The 23,061-nt window shown below is 33.3% G+C and overlaps 1 protein-coding gene and 1 long non-coding RNA gene across 4 annotated transcripts in view; both read left to right on the forward strand.

Moving 5' to 3' along the window:
• The window catches only part of LOC117683709 (uncharacterized), a 165,436-nt gene that overhangs the window by 79,954 nt on the left and 62,421 nt on the right, over nt 1-23,061 (forward strand). For all 3 annotated transcript variants that reach the window (XR_010710480.1, XR_010710481.1, XM_066074099.1), the window contains exons 2-9: nt 8,829-8,943; nt 11,786-12,046; nt 13,909-14,031; nt 14,435-14,716; nt 15,701-15,793; nt 16,673-16,857; nt 18,563-18,698; nt 19,734-19,771. Coding sequence is in view for 1 of the 3 variants with exons in the window: in XM_066074099.1 (XP_065930171.1) it covers nt 8,859-8,943; nt 11,786-12,046; nt 13,909-14,031; nt 14,435-14,716; nt 15,701-15,793; nt 16,673-16,857; nt 18,563-18,698; nt 19,734-19,771 (1,203 nt within the window). In the remaining 2 variants the exon portion in view is untranslated. The remainder of the gene's footprint in view (nt 1-8,828; nt 8,944-11,785; nt 12,047-13,908; nt 14,032-14,434; nt 14,717-15,700; nt 15,794-16,672; nt 16,858-18,562; nt 18,699-19,733; nt 19,772-23,061) is intronic.
• LOC136272470 (uncharacterized) overlaps nt 1-23,061 on the forward strand; it is a 148,955-nt gene that overhangs the window by 35,526 nt on the left and 90,368 nt on the right. The window lies entirely within an intron of this gene.

Here is a 23,061-nt window from a genome sequence, read left to right on the forward strand (position 1 = left end):
AATATTACTTTGAACATTACGCTATTTTTTAAACCAAGGACGCGGAATAAAAATTTCCGGAAAAATCAATTTTTAAACCCCGATATCTCTGTAATGCATCGTCCGATTTTTAAACGGCTTTCAGTGTTTGATTCAGCTAATTAAGCTCTACAAAACACATATTCATTTTTCATTTGATCAGAAAATTCATTTTTTCAAAAAATTTGTTTCACTTCCGGTTTCGACCGGAAGTGACAGATTTTCATTTCCAGCCTTATTACAGAGGTAAATCGACCAAATCATCACCATTGAAATTTTCAAGCCTCTTTCCTAAAGCGTTTTTGAGAAAAGTCCGGGACAAAATGACTTTTTGAAATTTTTAAAAATGACGTCACGTCAAAACGGAGGTGACGTTCTTTTTAAAACTTTAACATTTTTGAGGGACGCCAACTTGCAAACATCTCTGAAAATTTCATGAAAATCGGTTAAAAACTTTTTGAGTTATGAAGCAAAAAAGGAGTCAGAAGAAAAGAAAAAGAATAATAATAATAATAATAAAAAGAAACAATAGAATAACAAGAGGGTCTTCCGTTGGAAACGGAAGACCCTAATAATAATAAAAAGAAACAATAGAATAACAAGAGGGTCTTCCGTTGGAAACGGAAGACCCTAATAATAGAAAGAAACCGAAGAATAACAAGAGGGTCTTCCGTTGGAAACGGAAGACCCTAATAAAAAGAAACCGAAGAATAACAAGAGGGTCTTCCGTTGGAAACGGAAGACCCTAAAAAGAAACCGAACGAAAACAATAAGGTCTTCCGTTGGAAAACGGAAGACCTTAATAATAATAGAGGAAAAGAATCAAAGCAATAACAATAAGGTCTTCCGTTGGAAACGGAAGACCTTAATTATTACAAGTAACGCTAAACATATATTAAAAGTATTTCTTATTTATTTACCAGCAGAGTAACATTATATAAATAGTGCCTGTTTGGGAGGGTAACAGTTGAAATTGACACCCCGATAAAACCATTGCCAACCTCCGCTTCGCGTCGGTTGGCAATGGTTTTCGAGGGGTGTCAATTTCAACTGTTATCCTTCCAAACATGCACTATTTATTTTGTTATACATAATGTTTTAATTTCAAAGAAAACATCACTGCTCTTAGATAGGAATAACGTGAATTCTAAGGCGAGCCGTACGCGCATGATTTTCGCGCATGTAACAATTCGTAATGTTACCCGTTGCTTAGTGCGTTGCTAACGCTGAGGTTAATGGAACAGATTATGAACTGCGTCTAAACCAATCAGATTTCAGTATTTAACATGAAAGTATAACAAAAACCATTGTGAAACATAAATGTGTAAATTACTAACTTACACTTAACCAGCATCCCCCGCCCTTACATTTTATACATGTATCAATAGTTATTGGAATGGGCAACAGATAAATTCAATTATTTAAGGAATGAACTCGATGTCTACTCAAGTTATACGAGTATAACCTGGATTGAGGCAATTTACGCTTTATAATCGGCGAAGCGGATTATAAAAAAAGCGTAAATTGCTCCAACCCACTTATATCTTGGGTAGATATTGAGTTCATTCCTTATTATTTAATTTTCTGTAATGTGCTGTACAAATTGAGTCCGTTTTACTTTTAAAAATTATATTAATCTGTTCAAAATTCAAACGTAACGTCAAGCAGATTAGTACGATTTTGACATTGGTGCATTGTTACGTGTCTTGTGAGGTGCAATCCAGGTTATACAAATTTAAGTAATTTTTTCTATCCAATCAAGTGGTGCGTTACAACCAGAATTAAATTATTCCAATTTCAATAATTTGGTAATGATGACTGGTGTGAACAGAACAACATTCTATCATTATTTTTATAAAATTCACAGCGTTTAATTATTTTATGACTGAAAAGTAAAATCATGATTCTAGTCAGTGTTGCGTTTAAATTTCACGCAAATGACACCGAAAGTCAGACAAAATGCAGTAGTGCAAGAACATACACTTGTTCGAATATATTTAAATTTTACATGAGGTACCATTGTATCCCCATTATATCAAAAAGTGCTGGGAGCTGTATGAAATCGCTACGCATTTTACATAAATAAGTGTTAATTGTAGTATCTCCCTGCAATTTCTGTTCATACACTATTTATGTTGAATGTAACAATTGTTCTTATTTGAATTTTCAAGCTCCCAGCACTTTTTGTAATTTTAGTTGTTCATTTTACAAGTTAGAAACAGAAATAATCATATTTGTTTATGTTAAGCCTTTGCACTATGCATTGTTTTCGTATTATTCCTGGTTCATCTATTTTTAGCAGTATCAAGTGCCAGGGTATTTCCAAGAGACGATACAGGGCTCCTAATTTTTTGTCGTGTTAATATGGCCTGTGCCCTGTTTTTGTTAGTAGAGGTTCAATATACCAATGAAAAATCTTATTCAAACTAATTCCTTTATATTTTTAATCTTTTTAAGAATAATTAAACAGTTCCTTACGTTAAACGCATTTATTTTAGGTCTAAAATTGGAATTTTTACTTCAACATTCAAAATGTTGACAAATGCTTTGTTTACATAGCATAGAATTGTAATCTCTGTAACGTGCTTAAAACTCAACGAATAACACTCACATTTTGGTTGCCTATTAAAAATGCCTTACTGAAGCATTGTAAATATTAAAATCAGAAAAATAATTTTTACCAAAATCGTGACCATGCCGATTTAAGCATTGTAAAACAGAAAATGTTTGCATTGATGATTCCAATCGATTCCATTAATCGAAACACAAATGCCTGTTCCCATGAACGATCTACAGGGCTGGCCCTCAAAATATTCAATCATTTGTATTTCAAAACGAACAACAATTTAAGATGGGTGTAAGGTCGAAAAGTGTTAGTATTCGTGAGACCTTTCGTATGAAAGCAACAGAAAAGGACTGGCCCTTTTAATTAGGGATCGAGAATAGTAAAGTCCATTACAAATATCTTATAAACGATAAAGATTTTGTAATGCACAATAGAAGCAAAGATGTTGATCGTAGCAATATATGTTTAAATAACTGATTGCCATACCCATTGACGACGTTATTATGGATTTTTAGGAGCCAAAGTTCTTTACCTTTGTCGCAATATACCTTGAAAAAATATCTTGTCTCACTTTTCTTTAATAATTTCGAATCATAGATAATTAAGTTGGTTTTGTGACATAAAGAGAATCCTAATGATTAAATATTTTTGGTTTATTCATATTTGTCTACATCGTATACACTGTAATCATATCGGCTTTTGAATTCTTATGAAATCGCGACTTTCTAGAGCAATGAGATATAATAGAATAATCAAATTGAGGTATAATTATAATAAATGCTGCTGAATCTTTGTTTCTTCTTGAGCAGCATGTTCTCTCGCTTTTAACTATGTTTACTGAAGAACGTCGGAAATGGGCGGTAAATATAACCCTCTGACTCGCACGAGCATTCATACCATGGAATTTATGATCGCACGTCCAATCACATTGGCGCACGTTTAATCGTCCGGTCACCTGGTCTCTCGCACGATTTCATCGCATTATCTTTCAACAGTCGCTTTCATTGTACAACAGTCGCATATAGATGCAAGATTTATCGCAAGATTAAACACGTTTACATCACACAACGCACGCTTAGATCATGCGAATTTCGTACGAATACTTTTTCAAATGCAATTTTTTAGCAACAGTTTTACGATTCATATCTAATTTTTCGGTCGCACGAATATTTTGTCGCTTCTGCTCGTGCGCCAATTGTGAAAGGGGCTTTACAACACTTTGCGATCAAAATCTTTTGGCTTCGCACGAGATATCGCATACGTTGCACGAGCTCTTGCATTCGTTGCATGCGTTTTTTGTGGTCGCATCAAGTCTCCTCAAAATTATGGACTTGCACTATTCGGACGCGACCGAATGCTATCCAGTTTACTGCAATGCACGAGAGCGATTTACGATTTTTAAAGATAGTCCACGGCTACAACGTATCAAATGTAATAATATTGAAAAAAAAAATAGTCACACAAAACGAAAGAATGTGATTTTGAGCTTACCTTTCAAAAGAAAGATATAACGAGGTTGCAAACAACAACAACTAACAAAGTAGAATGATCGTAAGCCTAATAATATTAAAGTTACAGATTTGAATTTTAATCAATTATCACTAAAAGTAAAACAAGAATACTGGGACCTTAATATGAGAATGTGAAGAGAAGCTAAGTTTCTTACATAGCTTACATAGTAATATCACGAATAAAGTTTTGTACATGTATTTATTGATGAAAAGAAATTTAAAGAAATTTCATGATAGATATATTTCACTACTAAATGAGTGAATTAATGCATCACCATTACTTTGTGAAAAGTGTATAGTAAATTTTAAAAACGTGAAACTAAACGTTGAGGGTTTGCAAATGTTTCAAACATGAAACACACTTTATGATATCCACGGATTCGTGTTCACTATCTGGTTCAAATTTAATTACTCACACAAGATCGAAAATGGTGAAATAGGTTTCGAAATGTGATGAAATAGGTCTCCTTCATTCTATTATCTACTTTTTCTATCGCTACATATCATTATTGCTTTGCTTGGCTAGTACATTGTAATAAAGCTAGAATGAATGCGCTATCATTAGAATTGTTTTATTAATGCTTCACGATGTGTTGGCTTTCTTGCACAATATATGGATACAGCTGAAACTAGGATTAGTTGATTTCTTTAGTAGAAGGTTTCCTCTCTCAAAGCAGCATAACTTTGCAGTAGAGGTCCTTGTCCTTTCAGTAAAAAATTAGATTATATCACACTTTCTCTTTTGTAGATCAAAGCTGAGAGAGCTCGGTGTTATTCAGCAGTCTCATGTCTCTTATACTTTAGTCGTGTACAATGCACTCATTACCCTTTTTTTAATTAAATATTAATGCATACATCAGCAGATCGACATCTCTCTCTCTCTCTCTCTCTCTCTCTCTCTCTCTCTCTCTCTCTCTCTCTCTCTCTCTCTCTCTCTCTCTCTCTAAACTATGCACATATATCTACATCCACTTAAAACAACTTTCCAAGGATAAAACACGCTTCCCGTTTCATCTTTATACATGTACCTGGTACTCATCATTTCCCTCATGACTGAAGCATTACCTCTATAAAAATGATTTTAATCCGATGGACATAAGTTGCGTGGGGAATTATTAATATAAAAACAAATACAATTTTGTTCTTTTTATGGATTCATTGGAACGTTAAACTTTAAAGCATAACGACTATTCTATGGCTACGATGAAATAAAGATTTTGTAAAACATTTTTAGGGCACAGGTTTTGTGTTTTTTCTCTCTCAAACCCTTAAATTATGCCCTTCCTGTATGTACCATACAAATGCCTAAACCTAATTTGATACCATATGACACTAGTTGACATAAATTACAAAAAAACAACCGTCAGAATCATGGTGCAGATTAACCACTATTGTAACAAATTGGAAATTATCAAACATAATATGTGTGCAATTATGTCATCTCAAAAACCGTAACCAGGCCTGGGGACCATAAAGGTTAGACAAGCTTACTTTTGATCTCAGTCTCACTTTAACCAAAGGAAAATATAGTGGAAAAGTGAGCTTTTCTAACTATTATGGACACGGAGTCATATTTTAGCAATATTAACGCTGTCTAAACACCAAAAATTCCTTGTTTTGAAAACTTATTTTTACACATGCATGCAATAACCGTAAGTTAGAAATAATGGTAAACGTTCAATTGACGCTCCGTGAAATGCAATTTTTTTTTAATTGAAAGACGCTCAGGGTAATAGGTATAAATGTCTTTTTTTTGGCATTTAGCACCAAGTTTCGATGTCTAATGAATCACATAGGTGCACGATCGGCAAGTCAATGAAACTACTCCGACCTTTAGCATTTTTTTCTGCATTATACATATTTAACCATTACAATTTATAACACTACCAATACATGAAGCATCTTAACCATGCACAAGCATTGAAGGATGAGCTTTTTATCCCTTCTGACTCGTGATTACATGCGCCTATATAAGTTGGAGTGGATAAATTGAAAAGTCTATTGTGTAAAGTCCATAAGTCGTTCTATTTTTAATAAAGTGCTATATCAAGTGCTTTCATCGAGCTGAATGTTTTATTACAGAGGCTTTGGCTTAGCACTGATGAGCACTCGTAGAAAGGATACCTCTTGCGTTGATAAAGTTAACAGTTTATAATGATTACAGTGTCCATAATATGCTATTTTTTACTCAAGTACTACATCAAGTCCTATCTATTTCACTTGACACTCTTCGTCAAGAGTTATGACTGTCTCTGTCCTTGGTAAACAAGTGGTGTGATTTTTCAATTTTACTCTCAGACGTTCCTGAGTGTTATGACTGCTGATCGACTATAAATAGATCATTTTTGCCACACTTATACCGTATTTTACCGTTATATCGTATTTTCTTAGTACCAGAGTAGTGTACTGTTACACAACTGATATTACAGAAATAAATCTTGCTTCATACATAAATAACTTAAGTGATTTGATAATTCCCCACACAACTTCTGTCCATTGGAATAAAATCATTTTTATAGAGCTAATGATTTTTAGTGTTTCAGTCATGAGGGAAATGACGAGTATTGGGTACATGTATAAATATGAGACGAGAAGAGTGTTTTATCCTCAGAAAAGTTGTTTTTGAGTGGATGAAGATATATGTGCATAGTTTTTAAATTTTAAATAAAAATACTAAGAAATTGTACATATAGCATAACGTACAGTAAATTTTTTTTATGCATGTTCCAGTTCTCAAATCCCCACTTAAATATTTTTGAAATTAAAATTCTTATATTGACCTAATTCTGCTGGCACAAAATGTATTCAAGGTTGATGATCCGATTTTTAGATATCGTATCTTTTATTGCCTTTAAGCAATTTTCAATAATTTTGTATTGCATGACATAATATACTCTTAATGAATAGGTGAGATAAAACCAACACAAAATATGCAATATTATATCGACAACTACATCAAATATAAACATTAATGTTATAGTACTGCCAAAAATGTTTTTGTAGAAAAACCAAACCGTTTTTTTTTAAATCCGAATTTCCTCTGTTTTGTTACATGTATAAGTCTATTTTTGTGTGAGCCTTTTCCCGTTATATAGTATAGAATGTAATATCACAAATACTTCATTTCATGGAAGAAATTTCAATTTTCTTGGCACCTTCCACTTCAGAGAACACATTTCTGAGTTTACACTTGAATCGGCAAAAAACTATAAATTAAATTTTGTCATGCAACTAAAGTATATAGAAAGACATCTCTAAAGAGTTAAATAATTATTATTGATGCATTACTGCTTTGGAAATTCTTAATTAAAATTTTGAAGTGATCCAAAAATTCAAATTTCCTCAGATTTGATTTTGATTTGTTTACTTCTCTATAACGGAAATGCCTATTGCTATAGATGCACAGTAAATTGCGGGACAGCTTGTCTTACCTCAAAACTAAATAACACTAAGTAATCCTTGTAATTGATTTATTACTCTATTATCACTGGTAATCATAAAGAAAGAGAAAGAACACACACTTGTGTAACGATGGAGAGTCAGTCTTGGAGCTTCACACTGATAGTATTAAGTTTCCTTATCTATTAATGCATGGGGCCTCCCAGGTTACAGGTTCTAGCAGTATATATTAAATTATCAACAAAGGTCATCACATTAAGTAAGAAATTATAAAAGCAATCCTATGCCACTGATACCACTAATCATTCCAGATTCTAGTGAAAAATCCAACTTTCTCACAGATGTGTTTTAAATCTAAAATACAGCTCTGTGAAACAGATTAAATCAACAGTCTTCATCTGTCTCAACAGCATTTTGCATTACTTTAGATCACTAGTCGATTATTCCTCTAAATCCCATTTTAAGAGTTGAAAAACTTTACTGTTTACTTCTTTTTAATTTACCCTGCTTCATCTTTTCTGCAATTATTTAGATTACAAGAATGTTTTGGAGGGAATTTTATTAGAGCAGAGGTAAACCAAAAGAAATCTTGAGCTTGTAATGTACTACAGTGAATTACAATTTGTAACCTTAACTTCTAATTTAACAAATTGTATATGAATATTTTTTTCAAATATTTCTGATAATCAAATATTGGGCCCATATGCAAAATCATTAGGTAAATATAGCTTTTCCTTCCTGGAGCCTCTTTCACATTTGCAGACTTGGGGGCTGATTCATTGACATTTGGCGGGAGGGGTTACCCACTGTGTCAGTACTAATGTGCATTAGCCTCTTGCACCTAACACACATTATTGTTGATAAAAATTATCCTGACCATTGAATTGGTTGTTCTTTTTAAGTTTAAAGTATTTTCTTACTAATTACATGTATATGAAAAAATGATGCTTACTATGATATAGATGTTTTAATAAAGCTTTAAATAAAAAAAAAAACCCAAAAAACCAAAAAAAAAGAAGGGATGTTTGTTTTGGCAGTGGTTATTTTAGAAGTACATGCATTTTTAGATGCTTATTACTTAAAGAATGAAAATCAGGGAAAGGAACTATGCACACCATTTTATTATTAAATGACCCTAAAGATTTTTTAGTTATCCGATCAGCACGTGCTTCTGGTATTTAGAATCTATTAATAGATTCTCGCTGCATTGTTATCAGTTTTGGAGGTGGGGCCTGCTTCCTTATATGCTTAATTGCCGTCCGTGTGGATATTCAGCTAGGTCAACCCCGGTCTTTAAAAGGATTGTATTAACATTTTAACTTAATTCGTTACAGGGCAATCGTTGTCGTGGTACTACATAGAATATGGAACTCAGTAGATGTGTTTCCAGAAGGACAATAGGAGAACACCGAATTACACTGGCTGTTATTTATTTCATGTTTATGCAAGGTAAGCCATTATGTAAAATTTCTATTTAAAATTTTACTGTAAGATAGTGATTTATATAAACCGAAGTTGTTTGGACAAGGCTTTACCTGTGACTTTTAAAAAAGAAATACAGTCTTCCGTGCAAAATTACAAATGTTTTGCTTTGTTATAGATGTATCTTTATCAATAGAAAAGGTTTTTTTTTTTCATTTTTTTGTACTTTGATAGCAGTTTTTTCTAATAGAAATTCAATCTATTTCAGCAATCTCAAAATAGGCCTTATTAAGATCATCAAAAAATTATCAAACTTCCGAGTCGCGTAAATTTTTGTAAGAGTAAAACAAACTCCAAAAAACCTGAACATCCGCTTCGTAGATTGCAGTAAATGGAGTGGATTCTTATTTTACTGTTTAAAGAAATATACAAGCTTAACAAAGGGTATCACTCCCTCTCAATGTATCAAGTGTTAAAAGATTTATAAAAATTGAAGACTAGGAACATTATTGCTAGTATAGTGCAGCTGCGGTGTCTAAAAATCCGAGCAATAGATTCGGATTAGCGTGTGGAATGTGGATGGGTTTAGAAAATACAGCATGCACCTTTTTTTCATTTAAAATAAGTAGTGAAAATCAAACCATGAATTCAATCTCTGCACATCGCAATCTTATTTTTTAATAATATTTTAGGCTGTAGGGACCCATGAATGAAACTAATGAAAAGTTTTTCAGATGAGTTGATTTTAGAGAGGGCACACCTTAAATGTGTATAAAAATACATAAACTTCTTTTCAAAAACTAAAATGCTACACTCTTTGAGATTACCATGCAAACATCTTTAGAAAGTGTAAATTCTAAATTGTAGAAACTGTGACCCTCGGACCAATACCGTGTGCCCCAAAATAGGTTCAAAGTTCAAATATAGAAATATACAAAGAAAACATTAAAAACTGTTCTCAACAATGTTACCCACTATCACAATGCAAGCATTTTCAGATAGTGTAGATCCTAAAGTGCTAAAACTGAGACTCTCAGACAAATACTAGAGGCCCAAGGAGGTTGAAAGTTTAACATAAAAATAAAAAGGGAAAATGTTTAAAAATCTTTATCTAAAGAACAATTATGCTACAATTTATGATACATGTGTCACTACTCAATTATTAGATGTTGTAAATTCTAAGTTGTCAAAACTATGTCCCTAGATCAATAATGGTGCCTTAAGATGGAATCAAATTTTAACAAAAATATATAGGAAAAATGTTTAAAAATTTTCTTATCAAGAACTACAATGCTAAAACTTCTGAGATTACTATGCAAGCATCCCGTAGATTCTATCTTGTACAAAGAGTGACCCCTTACCAAATAATAGGCTCCAAAGTTGTTAAAATTCAAAAAGAAATATATAAAAAAATTGTTTAAAAATCTTTTTATTAAGAAACACGATACTACTAAACGACATCATGTAAGCCGCTTAATATCTTCATCTTCTAAAGCCAAGGTCACATTGTCCTTGTCTTGCTGTTAATGATTATTAAAAGTCAAATATATAACTTTAATATTATTCAAATTTTGTGTATTTTTCAACCTCGCTATTTCCTAACTTAAAAGTAAGTCAAGGTACTTTATTTTTTGTCATTAATTATTTTCTATAATTATAAAATTTGATACGCTGAGGTCTAGGAAAATAAGATTGGTCAGTTGACGCACATTTTGTCTTAGGATATGATGTTTAAAAGCTAGATTTTAATAATCCTTTTTTATGTATTGTTTTAAAGGTATATAGAGAAAATAATTTGTGCATTTTGAGCATTACAGTATTATAAAAGAGTTTAATATTAAGAATTTTGAAAGAGATACTAGACAGTTGATCAGGTAAGCAATGTGACCCATGAGACTCTTATTTTTAATTCATCTCTATATTACTAAATCATCATGTGAGTGCACACGTTGTAGTCTAGTATCTATAAAAACAATTCACTTGATAAAATTCGATAGTCACTCAGAATCTTCTGACCAACAAAGGTCATATTCCCTGGAATATTTTAACATGCTGTTTATTTTTGATAACATGCGAAGTTCGGTAGCTGTTGAATTCATTCCAATTCAATTTTCTTTTTGTTCGTGTAAGAATATCATAATGGTCGTTTTACCTTTAATATGTTCCAAATTCATATGTTACATTCAAAGATTGTTGCATTCTTAATGTTAGTTTTATTGGAACGTTGACAACTATTTAATTTTACGATACCAATTAATTTTAAGCATATTACGCTACAATCAGAAAGAAAACTGAACTTTGTTTATTTTACAACTATTGATAAACAAGTTCTACAACATATATTAATATCTCTCGTTGGCACGGGTGTTAGCGCGAGAGGGTCATTGGTGTGGGAAGAAGCCGGAGTACCCGGAGAGAACCCACGTGTCCAAGCGGGCGACCACCATACCCTATCACATACAACCACTGTCGATCACTGGGATCGAACTCGGGTCGCAGCGGTGAAAAGCGAGTGCATTGTCCACTATGCTACTTGGACCCTACAATCAGAATTAAATTATTTCTTAATAAAGATGTATTTCTATACTCTTCTAATCTAACATATTATACATCTAAACCATATATTCACGAAAATTAATATGAAAATTATGAAATTATGAAACTATTCTTCTACATACTTTTTTCATGAAAAGCTCACAAAACGGTCACATTGCACTTTTTAAAGAGCCATTGATGTTAAATTTGTGGCCATTTACAAAGCATCACTGCAGCTTTACTTTCGTATTATATGCATGTTCATGTATCAAAGGCTGTCTGAACTTAATAACTATTTCCAAATGGAGTAATAAGAAAATAATTTTTCTTTCAGGACAAGCGTTGTCTAAGTACACTGTGAACGTAGCGTCTCAGTCCACATGGGTAAATTCTGGTGATAATTACACGGCGAACTGCAATGTACCAGGTCTAGAAGCTCTCGACTATATATCCACATTGAAGGTCAAGTGGTTCCACAACGGTCAACCGCTGACAAGTCTTTGTGAATTTCTGTCATCTGAACTCGCCCAGAAGTATAGCTGCAAAGTTTTGTCACCAAAGACGAACAATATTAGTTTGTTACTCACAGTAAAAAGTAATTACTGCTTTAACACTCTTCAAACTAGGTCAGATCAATGCTTTGAAAAGGAGGTAACAGTCTAGTTTAAAGGAATACAAGTACGAGGGTTATTAGAAAATTTCGCGGACAAAGCATTTTACGAAAAAGATACTGTGTACTTTGTATGATGACGTTTGTTTTTTTGAATGACAAGCATTTGAAAATAAGTAATATACAAATGATTTAAATATTTTTTTCAAAATATACAGCGATTTTTACTTTGCATGGATAAGATTTACGGAAAACCATTTCATATTTCCAAGGCGTCAGGTGACGTCAAACAACTGGAAGGCAAACCAGATCCGGACTGTATAGGGGTTGTGTGCTCAAAATATTAGTTCTTCCCTCTTTAAACCTCTGATTCCAATTGTAAACCTTTGTGGGCATATAACAACCTGTTAATCTTCATCGGATAATTTCCTACTTGCATACAAAATTTAATGGCGGCCAGGTGCTCCAAAGTGTCCATTGATGTTAACGTTTTCGGCACAATTTTTCATGCGTTGGTCGTTCATATTCGGCGATAAAACGGTAAAAAAAAATTTCAATTTAATTGAAACTTTCACAAATTGACCTTCATAAGTAATTATTATGTTATATGTTATATATTGAATTCGTATGCGCTTTAACAGTGCATTTTTTTTTATAAGGAAAAAATAAGTTCAAAATATGAAAAGTTTAAAAACTGACATGCTCCGTTAAGTATATCTTTTCATAAATTTAAGCTGTATATTTTTTATTATGCATTTAACAAAACTAAATCTGTACATATTTTTTAGAAAATACGTGACGTTTAATTATGAAAAATTTCACTGGTATCATGCGAATAGTCCGCTCACAATCGAACTTGTCAGCAAAATTTTCTAACAACCCTTGTACATTCCTGTCAATTTGATCGTGGTTTCAATGACTTGTATCATATTATTTTTCCAGTTTATATGAAGCAGCATTACAATATTTGAGTTGATTTACTCAAATTAAAAAAAAATGTCTACCGTTTTTTTGGCTAAGTTATCTTTTGATTCTCTAACACGTATTAACATTTGTTTGGTTTTAATCGGACTGAAATGTCACACTTTGATCGGTATAACCATAGCATGTGACTGCCCCATTTATCTCTTTGTTTGTTCGATGAGAATTAATATTCGGTATTATGGCCGTTATTGACCGACGCTTTTATATTATTTTTATATTATTTAATACAGAAATCGCATGCTTTAAATTCTTAAAATATTTGGAGTGGTTACTCTTTGAAATTCTTAAACATTAGTGTAGTTGCCCTTTGAATATTGAAGTCACATTGTTGTGTCTTGGTTAGAACACAATAGCAGCGTCGATATTTGCTCAAACCTCTGCAGAAGAAAAGAAGAATAGGTTAAAAATTGAATAGCCAAAAAAACACCCAATTTAAGTGAACATTAGTGAAGCGAAGATTTTCAAAGAGCATTTGAAAGGTAGGATTAATGATTTTCAAGAGTTTAAAAAAGTTAAATTTGCTGAGATGTTAGGCGGCTTGTATATATGGGTTTACGTAGATTATCGACTTTTGTTAATAAATGTTTCATGTGATAGTCCTCGGGAAAACAAAGCACTTTTTAGGTTTGTTACTGACTGACTACAAAAATATATCGAATTGAGCAATTTCATAGACAGCTCGGCTTTGCCTCGCCATCAATGAGATTGATCTAGCCGATATATTTCTAAAGTCAGTCAGTAACAAACGTGATAAGTAATAGTGTTACCAGATTAAACTGATCAAAGACCAGTAATATAATGTTGTCACTATCATTGTTACATTAAAGTATTTTAGTTGTATATATTTATTTGAATATTTGAAGATGTTCAGAAGTCAGATGTAGGTAACCTGACCTGTGAGGTATATGAGAGGATCAGGAATTGGGATTGGAAGTGGGTCAGAGATGAATTGGTGGCCATCAAGTCCGTTGCTATAAACTTAAGAGGTTGGAAACAGTAAAGTAGCAAAATGTTTCTAAAGAGGGGAGGGGGTGTTTGATATGTCATTACAGTAGTTTTTGATGTTGTTTAAGTAACAGTGCAAATGAACTGAAAGTGAATAAAGAAAATAAGTAAAGCAATAAAATCTTTGATATATATCTCTTTGCAAATAATTGTAGCAATGGATTGCAGGATGTTTAAGAACTTCGTTTCCTTAAAAAAAATTAATCATATTTAAAACATCGCTATAGTCCAGCAGTTATGCTACTCTGTATTATTCCCCAAACACATAGAACGTATCAATAATATTAAGTTTAAGATCGACGTCTATAAATGATTTTTTACTATCACCTATAGAGGGTCAACGAAAGGTTCATCCATAAGTTATTTGTTCTATCATCGTTACAGAGCCCAACGAAAAAAGTTCCATAACTAATACTGAACTTATCAAAGGCATGATGTTCAAATTTGACCCGAGAAGTGATTATGCTCTCACCCAGGACAACAATGAGGGTCCTCACCAGATGGAGGTCTTACCTGGCAGGTATGCTCCCTTCTGTCAGGTGTTTGGTAGCATGCACAAAGTAAGCGTCCGCATCATGATGGGTGACCAGGTAATGCAGGGAAGGATGAAGGACATACAGAACAAGACTGGCAGACAATTTGTAGCTGAGGACACAGACTTCAGAGGTTAGTGGCGACATGGATCTTTGTTATAGTAAAAATGTTAAGTGTAGAGGAATGATAACCAACAATTCTAGCTTATCTGAAATTTTGGCTAGTTGCTTAGTCCTAACACAAGACCAGTTGAGTTGCTCTTCCGTTTATGCTACAAATGTCTATCTCCCCCAACCCGTTAAGCAAAATGGAAATTAGAGTAATTATATTCACCTATGATTGTTGATTCTGAAGAGGTGTAGAGGGGTTAGATGGATCTGGTTATGAAGGAAAGATTTAAAGTCAATTAAAGCTGAACACCGCTCGTAAATAGGCACCGTCACATAGGTACCTGGTATATAAACCCTCCGATTTTGTTACACCCGATTGCACATCTGAAACTTAGTGCCTATTTGGGAGCGGTGTTCAGCTTTAAGCTGGTTGGAATAATCGGTCTTGTAGTTATATTTCTCTCGTCAGACTAGATTACCTCTATCACTCCCTGGCGCTAGCAAGTTATTTTTTTCATTCCTAAGACAGAATCATTAAGGCTATGCTGCTATTAAAGAGTCTTGTTGATTTCTGATTAAACGCAAAGAAATACTATTCGCGCATTATATAATAATGTGAAAAGCAGCCCTGGCAGATTAAATTTTTTTATGATAGTTGTTAACTGCTCTCGAGTTTGTTTCTTTGCAATGTTCCAAATACCCTTCCCTCCCTCCAAAAAACAGACAAACTAGACCAAAAAAAGACAATAAATAAAATTTATGAGATTTAGTTCATTTGATTTTTTGCATGTGTTTTTCATTATTAATTTGCATAGATTCTGTATTTTGGAAGTATGATGTTATAGTTTACTTTAAATTATCATTATTAAACCTGTTACTGAACCATTTACATGTTCCAAAGGTGCTCTGATCTTGACTTATGTTGCAATAATCAGAATCTACGTCTGCTTAAATAATTGAAATTAACTTTGACCTGGAACAGTGATAAGGATGCTGAATTTTGCAGGCAACGACCAAGTCGATGTGATGTGCAGTGCAGAAATCGATGGTCTACCAGACTCCAAAATGCAACGAACCTATCAAATTTTAGTCAGAAAAAGTAAGTAGTTCTTTTGAATAACGTTAATTTTTTCGAACTGTAAAAGTAGGTCGTCATAATGTTATGAACTGCAAATTGACCTGCCAACATACATGTAGATGAAGACGAACGTCGACAAATTACATTATTTTACTACATGGTTGATATGCCAACACAGAAATTGTAGTTTTTAATCCTACGATCACTGTAAATTTTCTTTTAAATAACCTTTTTTTAACGTTTGAAGATTTTAATGGGAGCAATTGAATAATTTCAACAATAAAATGCTTTCTTTGATTTTTGCGGGATATGGAGGTAGTGACAATGCCGACCAATACAGAACCTGAGTGAATCATCAAAAAAGGTGTCTATGGGAATATGAATCTGACAACAGCATGATTATTTCATGCAGTCCGTGATTTTCTAAAGTTTTTGAAGATTTTAACCAATCGATAAAAGGGGCCTGTAGATTTCAGTCCTCTCAGATTATATAGAGCTCTGATTATACAATCAATTTCTGTAACAAAAAGAGGGAATCATACCTAATGGATATAAATATAAAGTTAGGAATGCATATGGTGATGTAAACAAAATAAAACAAGAGGTACAAAAGGATTGCAAAAATTAAGTGTTGTGAATTTGCAGCATCCAAAAAATCAAGACCAAGATACATTGATTTTACAAAGATTACTTCACATTTTTTCAGAGATTCAGTTTAATTTCTGGACTAAGAATGATAATTAATAAAGTTATTTGTGCTGTGTGATAACTGAAATTCATTGTTTTTCACTGAATATGAACTTGACTACCATGCGATAAATTAAAATGCAATAAAAGCTTTTAAAACTAGACTCGGCTTAAAGAATATACAGCTGTTGTCAGATTCTGTTTTTTTTGTAGGAGATCTTAGATTTACGTGTACCAATTCCTCTGCTATTGTTAACAACAAGCGACACAAGATAATGTGCAAAGTGACCGATACTGGGGCCATTTCTTGTAACAAAATCATGTGGAAGAGAGAGGACACTGGTGAAGATTATAGGCCCGGCAACTACATGTATAACAACATCAATGTATCTTGTAGGGTAAGCCAAGTGAACAGGATATATCCGGAAGCTAAAACAATATCAATGTACCTTGTGGGGTACTTTAAGTAAACACAACAATTGACTCTAGCAAACAACAAATGAAAATTCTTTAAATGATTATATTTATTTCAGTTCATTTACTTCCTTTTTTAAACGATGATGAAATACTGTAAAAATGAACGTGCTATTTATTGCACAACTCAATGTTTTATATATCAGTGGATAGTTTCCTATTTAGCTAACCTGAGCTGAAAGCTCAAGTGAGCTATTCTGATCACATTTTGTCTGTCATCCGTCTGTCTGTCCGTCCGTCCGTCCGTCCGTCTGTCCGTCTGTCTGTAAACTTTTCACATTTTCAACATCTTCTCAAGAACCACTGAGACAATTTCAACTAAACTTGGCACAAAGCATCCTTAGCCTAAGATGATTCGAAGTTGTGAACATTAAGGACTGTACCCGTTTGCAAAGGGAGATAATTAGGAATTTATGAAAATTTTCACGAAATTTTCAAAAATCTTCGTCTCAGAAACTAATCAGCCAGGAAAGCTGAAACTTGTGTGAAAGCATTCTCAGGTAGTGTAGATTCAAAGTTGTGAAAATCATGACCCCCAGGGGTAGGGTGGGGCCACAATGGGGGTCGAAATTTTACATAGGAATATACCGAGTGAATCTATGAAAATCCTCTTCTCATGAACCATAAAACCAGGAAAGCAGAAACTTGTGTGGAAGTATTCTCAGGTAGTGTAGGTTCCATGTTGTGAAAATCATGACCCCAAGGGGTAGGGTGGGGCCACAATGGGGGTCAAAATTTTACATAGGAATATACAGAGTGAATCTATGAAAATCCTCTTGTCATGAACCATAAAACCAGGAAAGCTGAAACTTGTGTGGAAGTATTCTCAGGTAGTGTAGGTTCCATGTTGTGAAAATCATAACCACCGGGGGTAGGATGGGCCACAACGGGGGGTCGAAGTTTAAGATATGAATATATAGACTAAATCTTTAAAAGTCTTCTTCTCCGAAACTAATCAGCCAGGAAAGCTGTAACTTGTGTGGTAGTGTAGATTCAAAGTTATGAAAATCATGATCCCCAGGGGTAGGGTGGGGCCACAATGGGGGGTTCAAAGTTTAACATATGAATATATAGAGTAAATCTTTGAAAATCTTCTTCTCCGAACCTTATCAGACTGATGATTCTTTATAATTGTTAAGACTTTGGCCCCAGGACAATTCTTTGGCCTCACAAGAAGGTGCAGAGTTTTATGTAGGTTTATATCCTATATATAAACTATTGTTAAGGATCTTTTTGAGAACTGCAATACTCAACATATGATATGACTATAAAATCATCCTGTTAGAAAAGGGAGTAATGATTATAAACATAAGGATATCCAGGGGAAAATGGATTTTATTTATATAGGATTTACATGTATTATTGTACATTGTCCAGATAGTTTGTGTTAATTCCATGAAGCTGATTTTATCATACCTATTGTTCCTCAGGTGAGCGATGTGGCCCATGGGCCTCTTGTTACATTAGAAAACCTATATTGGAAAATGTAATATATGTAAACAAGTATGGTCATTGGTGAATTATTGTCGGAGTTTCGTGTAATTATGCTCTCCAGTTGATTGTGTCGTCTTTATTGCGATTTCGTCATAGATCAGATTATTAACTTAAAAATGAATATACTTTGAGTAGAAAATAACCATTTCCAAGATAGAAACAACACTGGAGATTCTGCAGTTGACGGCGAATGATTTAAAAACAACTTACAGTATAGTCTACAACTATCCCCTGTCTCAGACAAAAAAGTACCAGCTTAGAATTCCAAGAGGTAAGACCGGGCCAAAGCTTTGTTTTTTTTTTCTCAATATTTCAATAAAAGTGTGGCAGCTTTTGACCTAATGCATTGGTGTCTAAAACGCACATATCTGACCCTAGTTGGTCTTTCAAAAATGAAAGAAATGTGGCTAAATACTTTATGTTTTTCCATCGGACTGTTCAAAGCGTTTTATTAAAGTTTAAAGGTCTCACACAAGGAATTAATTTCACTATATGTTACTATATAGCTTTAATTCAGTTAATTAATTAACTATACTCTCAGCCTTTACTTCATGAAAGAGAAATTTTAGTAAAATGCTTCAAGAAAAAAATTAGATCAGAAAAATAACGCCTTATAAGAGAGATAATTGAGAGTAAACATACCTACCCCCAAGTACACGTGGGATCCACATGTTGACAAACAGGCTCAGCACCATCAAGGAAGTTGCATCATGCGCATCTAAAAAAAATAGTTCCATTGACATTAGTGTGACAATTCCCTTAAAGTAATAATTCTCCTAGCCACTGGGTCCAAAATCAATACTATAGGCTTTAAATAAGGTGCCAAAAACGGAAGAAAGAAAAGAAATTGTCTCTAAATATATGGAACTACAATTGACTAAGTTTAGTTTGATTGGCTATTTCGTTGCGTAAGACCTTAAAGCAAATAAGAATTTTTCAAAGGTACATGTACATGTAAATGGGATGACAGATTAATAAAAGTGAAAAAATAATGAGGATACTGCGTCCCTGATCTGTTGACGGGAAAAGTAAAAGAAGGGTTTATGGGAAACGTTCAAAAAGAAATAAAGTATAAATTGTGTTTTTACAAAAAATACTATAGAACATTTTTTTTACTGAAATTCGTGATGCCTCTCTTTACTCACATTCATTTAACTTCACCATGAAACAAAAACGAAATAGGAAAGTTAATTAAGCATTGCAATGCATGCCGAATTTTGCTTTCAATATATTAACTGTTGTTTTGTAGTTCGATATTCTTAATTGTTATTTTAAAGATACATGTATTTTGTTGATTGTTTTTCAGAATACAGCAACTTGGCAGTGGCCCAGCAACCGACCCTCGTAATATTTTTTTCCATTGTTCGCGTTATAGTTTTTTTTTGCAATTAAGGGTTTGGGCAATTAAAAAAAAAATCAAATAATACATATGAAAAGAAAAATGAAGACAAAACTGCAATCACAATCTTCTACGTGCCTACAAAAGACTTTTTCCATACTCTTTGTATCATTTGTGTGGATGTGTCCATACTACAAGCAAGTTTAACAGCAAGAAACGAAAAACACTGACTGTCGTCAAATGATATATTTTGGAGATAAGGGGAAAATGGTTGTAAATTTCATGACTTCTGTAATACATGGCCATAGCGTCATTGCCAAAGTAGTGAAATTTTGATCATATTTCAAAAAAGGAATCACTTCCGGACATCTAAAAAGCCTCTTTAATCCACATTTACAATGTATGTAGACAAGGTTGCCCTCTACCATGAATGTAAACTTTTTGTGCCACGGGGTAGGCGATTTGAATCTAGGGCCGGGCAAAATGATACTATAGTGGTTATGTATATTACGTTTTAATTTTTTTCGTAACTTTTGAATACATTTAATAGAAAAATTACTGCATGTTTAGAAATATCTTAAGGTCTTTGCCTAAATTTAAAATTTTCAAGTCCCTCAATCTAGAGGCATTGACGCAATTTTTCCCCTGTACTTCCTAAGCAGAAAAGTTTTAATAGAAATTCAATCCATAGATTCAGCAATCTCAAATAGGCATAATTTAGATCATTAAAAATTTTATTTTAACTTCCAGGCTTTTTGAAAGTGTATAATTGCGAGACCCTGGACATCCACTTCATGGGTTGTAGTAAAACGAGCGGATTCATATTTTACTGTTTTTAAAAAAGTGTACAAACTTAACAAAGGGTGTTAATCCATTTCAATGAAATAAGAGTGAAAAGATTGATAAAAAATGAAGACTAGGAATATTATTGCTAGTACGACGCAGCTGCGTAGAGTTAAAAATGCAAGCAAAAGATTCTGATTCGGTAGTGGAATGTGGGTTGGTTTAGATTAATAACATACACATTTCTTCATTTAAAACAAACAGTGAAATATAAATTCAAAACATGGAATCTTCTACACACTGCTTTCTTTATTTTTTTAATTAATTTAAGTAGAGTCTGTAGGGACACATGCGCGTAAAGTTTTTGGATGAGTTGATTTTTGAAAGGGTACACCTTAAATGTAAATAAAAAGGCATAACCTTCTCTTTAAAAACTACAATAATGCACTTTATAACATTACTTTGCAAACATCTTCAGAAAGAATAGATCCTATATTGCTAAAACTGTAATTCCCGAAACAATACTGGGGACCCAAGAGGAGTTGTAAGTTAAATATAACAAAGGAAAGGTTTAAAAATCTTCTTCTGAACTACAATGCGACAATTTATGATACATGTATCACAATGCAAGCAACATTAGACAGGTAGATTTTAAGTTGTTAAGTTGTTAAAACTATGACCATGGATCAATTATGGGGCCCCAAGACGGAATTAAATTTCCACAAAAATATAAATGTTTTGAGATTACTATGCAAGCATCCTATGATAGTATGGTTTCTTACTTTTACAAAGTGTGATCCCTTACCAAATAATAAGCCCTAAAGTTGTTCAAAGTTCATAAATAAGTGTATAGATAATTGTTTAAACATCTTTTCATTAAGAAACACAATACTACACTAATGATATTATTTTGTAAGCTGCTAAATATGTTCATCTCCTAAAGTCAAGGACAAATTGTATTTGTTTACTGCTTATGATTATTAAAAGTCAAATCAATACAAAACACTGTTAAGGTCTGCTTTGTTGTGGCGCCGACCAGAAAGTACGCGAAATGTTAACTATGACATCATACAAAACAACACAGGGCGAAAAACAATGTTTAAGCAAGTCCTTAAAGGTGGCTTAAAGGTAGCGTAAAGGTGGCTTAAAGAATAGTGTGAGTCAGCTTTAAGCTGCGCTTATAGGTCCTTAATGTCCAAACTTCTTTAAGTCACCTTTAAGCCATCTTTAAGCCACATTTAAGCATCTTTAAGTGGCATTTACGCTCCCTGTAAGTTGTCTTTAAACCATCTTTAAGTTCCCTTTAAGTCAAGTTTGATCAAGCGGAACAATAAAAACATATATTAAATGCCAAAGCTCTTTTATAGGGATGGGAGGGGGTCATCTGAGTGATAATATGATTTCTAAGGAAGGGGGGTGGGGTGTTCCAGGCGGTTTTAATTGTCGCTCCATTAAACACAGATCGCTATCATCAACACCGCTCCGATGGACACAGATTGCCGTTATAAAATTCTTTATAATTTTTTGGGGGTTTCAAAATTATTGTAGGGGTGAGCGCAGTCTCTGTATCTTACATGTAATCTGTGCATTAAAACTAATTAAAGTATGTTTGTTTCCTATTATAAATTAATCGGTGAAATCTCTCTCTCTCTCATTCTCTCTCTCTCTCTCTCTCTCTCTCTCTCTCTCTCTCTCTCTCTCTCTCTCTCTCTCTCTCTCTCTCTCTCTCTCTCTCTCAGTTCATCCGGTTATTAAGTTATTAAACAAAATAAAGATAATGAACCAAAAATGCATGATTTAATTTGATAATCGGTTTAAGGTTTGTATTTTTTTTTTCAATTTTTATTATTTCTAGGTCTAACTCTAGATCTGCTAGATACATGTTAAAGATGAAAAGACTCTCAACTGCCTTTGTTATATCGGGTAGGATATTACTGCTTTGTTTGTCTAGACATAGTTTTGTTCGTTTGTGTATATCTAATTAGTCTATTGTTTTTCCAACTTAAGAAAACCCATGGAACTAACACAGAATACACAAGATATACATAACAGTTGCGTCGTGTGCCCAGGTGCACGTTCGTGTATATATAATTAAAGTCTATTGTTTGTTCAACTTAAGAAAACTCCTGGAACTAACACAGAATATACAAGATATACACAACAGGTGTGTCGTGTGCCCAGGTGCACGTCAGGGTTTCTAAAGGCGTTGAATCTTAGCATGTACGAGTATACGATAAATCTAGTGAATAAAAGTTAATTTACATTTGTAATTCATTTTCAAAGTATTATTTCCTAGCTCTGGGTTTCAAAAATGTTACGTATACAAATTAACAATACATGTATGTAAGAGTAAAATCTTGAGGCTAATTAATTAATGTACCGGTGATCATGAATAGGGGTTAATTATAAAAATACATGTATAAGGATAAATATGTCACATACCCGCCCTGGTACATCATACAATTGTATGTACAAGTATATGTATACATCATTTGCAATTGCCACATGAAGT

This window comes from Magallana gigas, chromosome 10 (assembly GCF_963853765.1).
Source record: "Magallana gigas chromosome 10, xbMagGiga1.1, whole genome shotgun sequence".
Taxonomy (NCBI): Eukaryota; Metazoa; Mollusca; class Bivalvia; order Ostreida; family Ostreidae; genus Magallana; species Magallana gigas.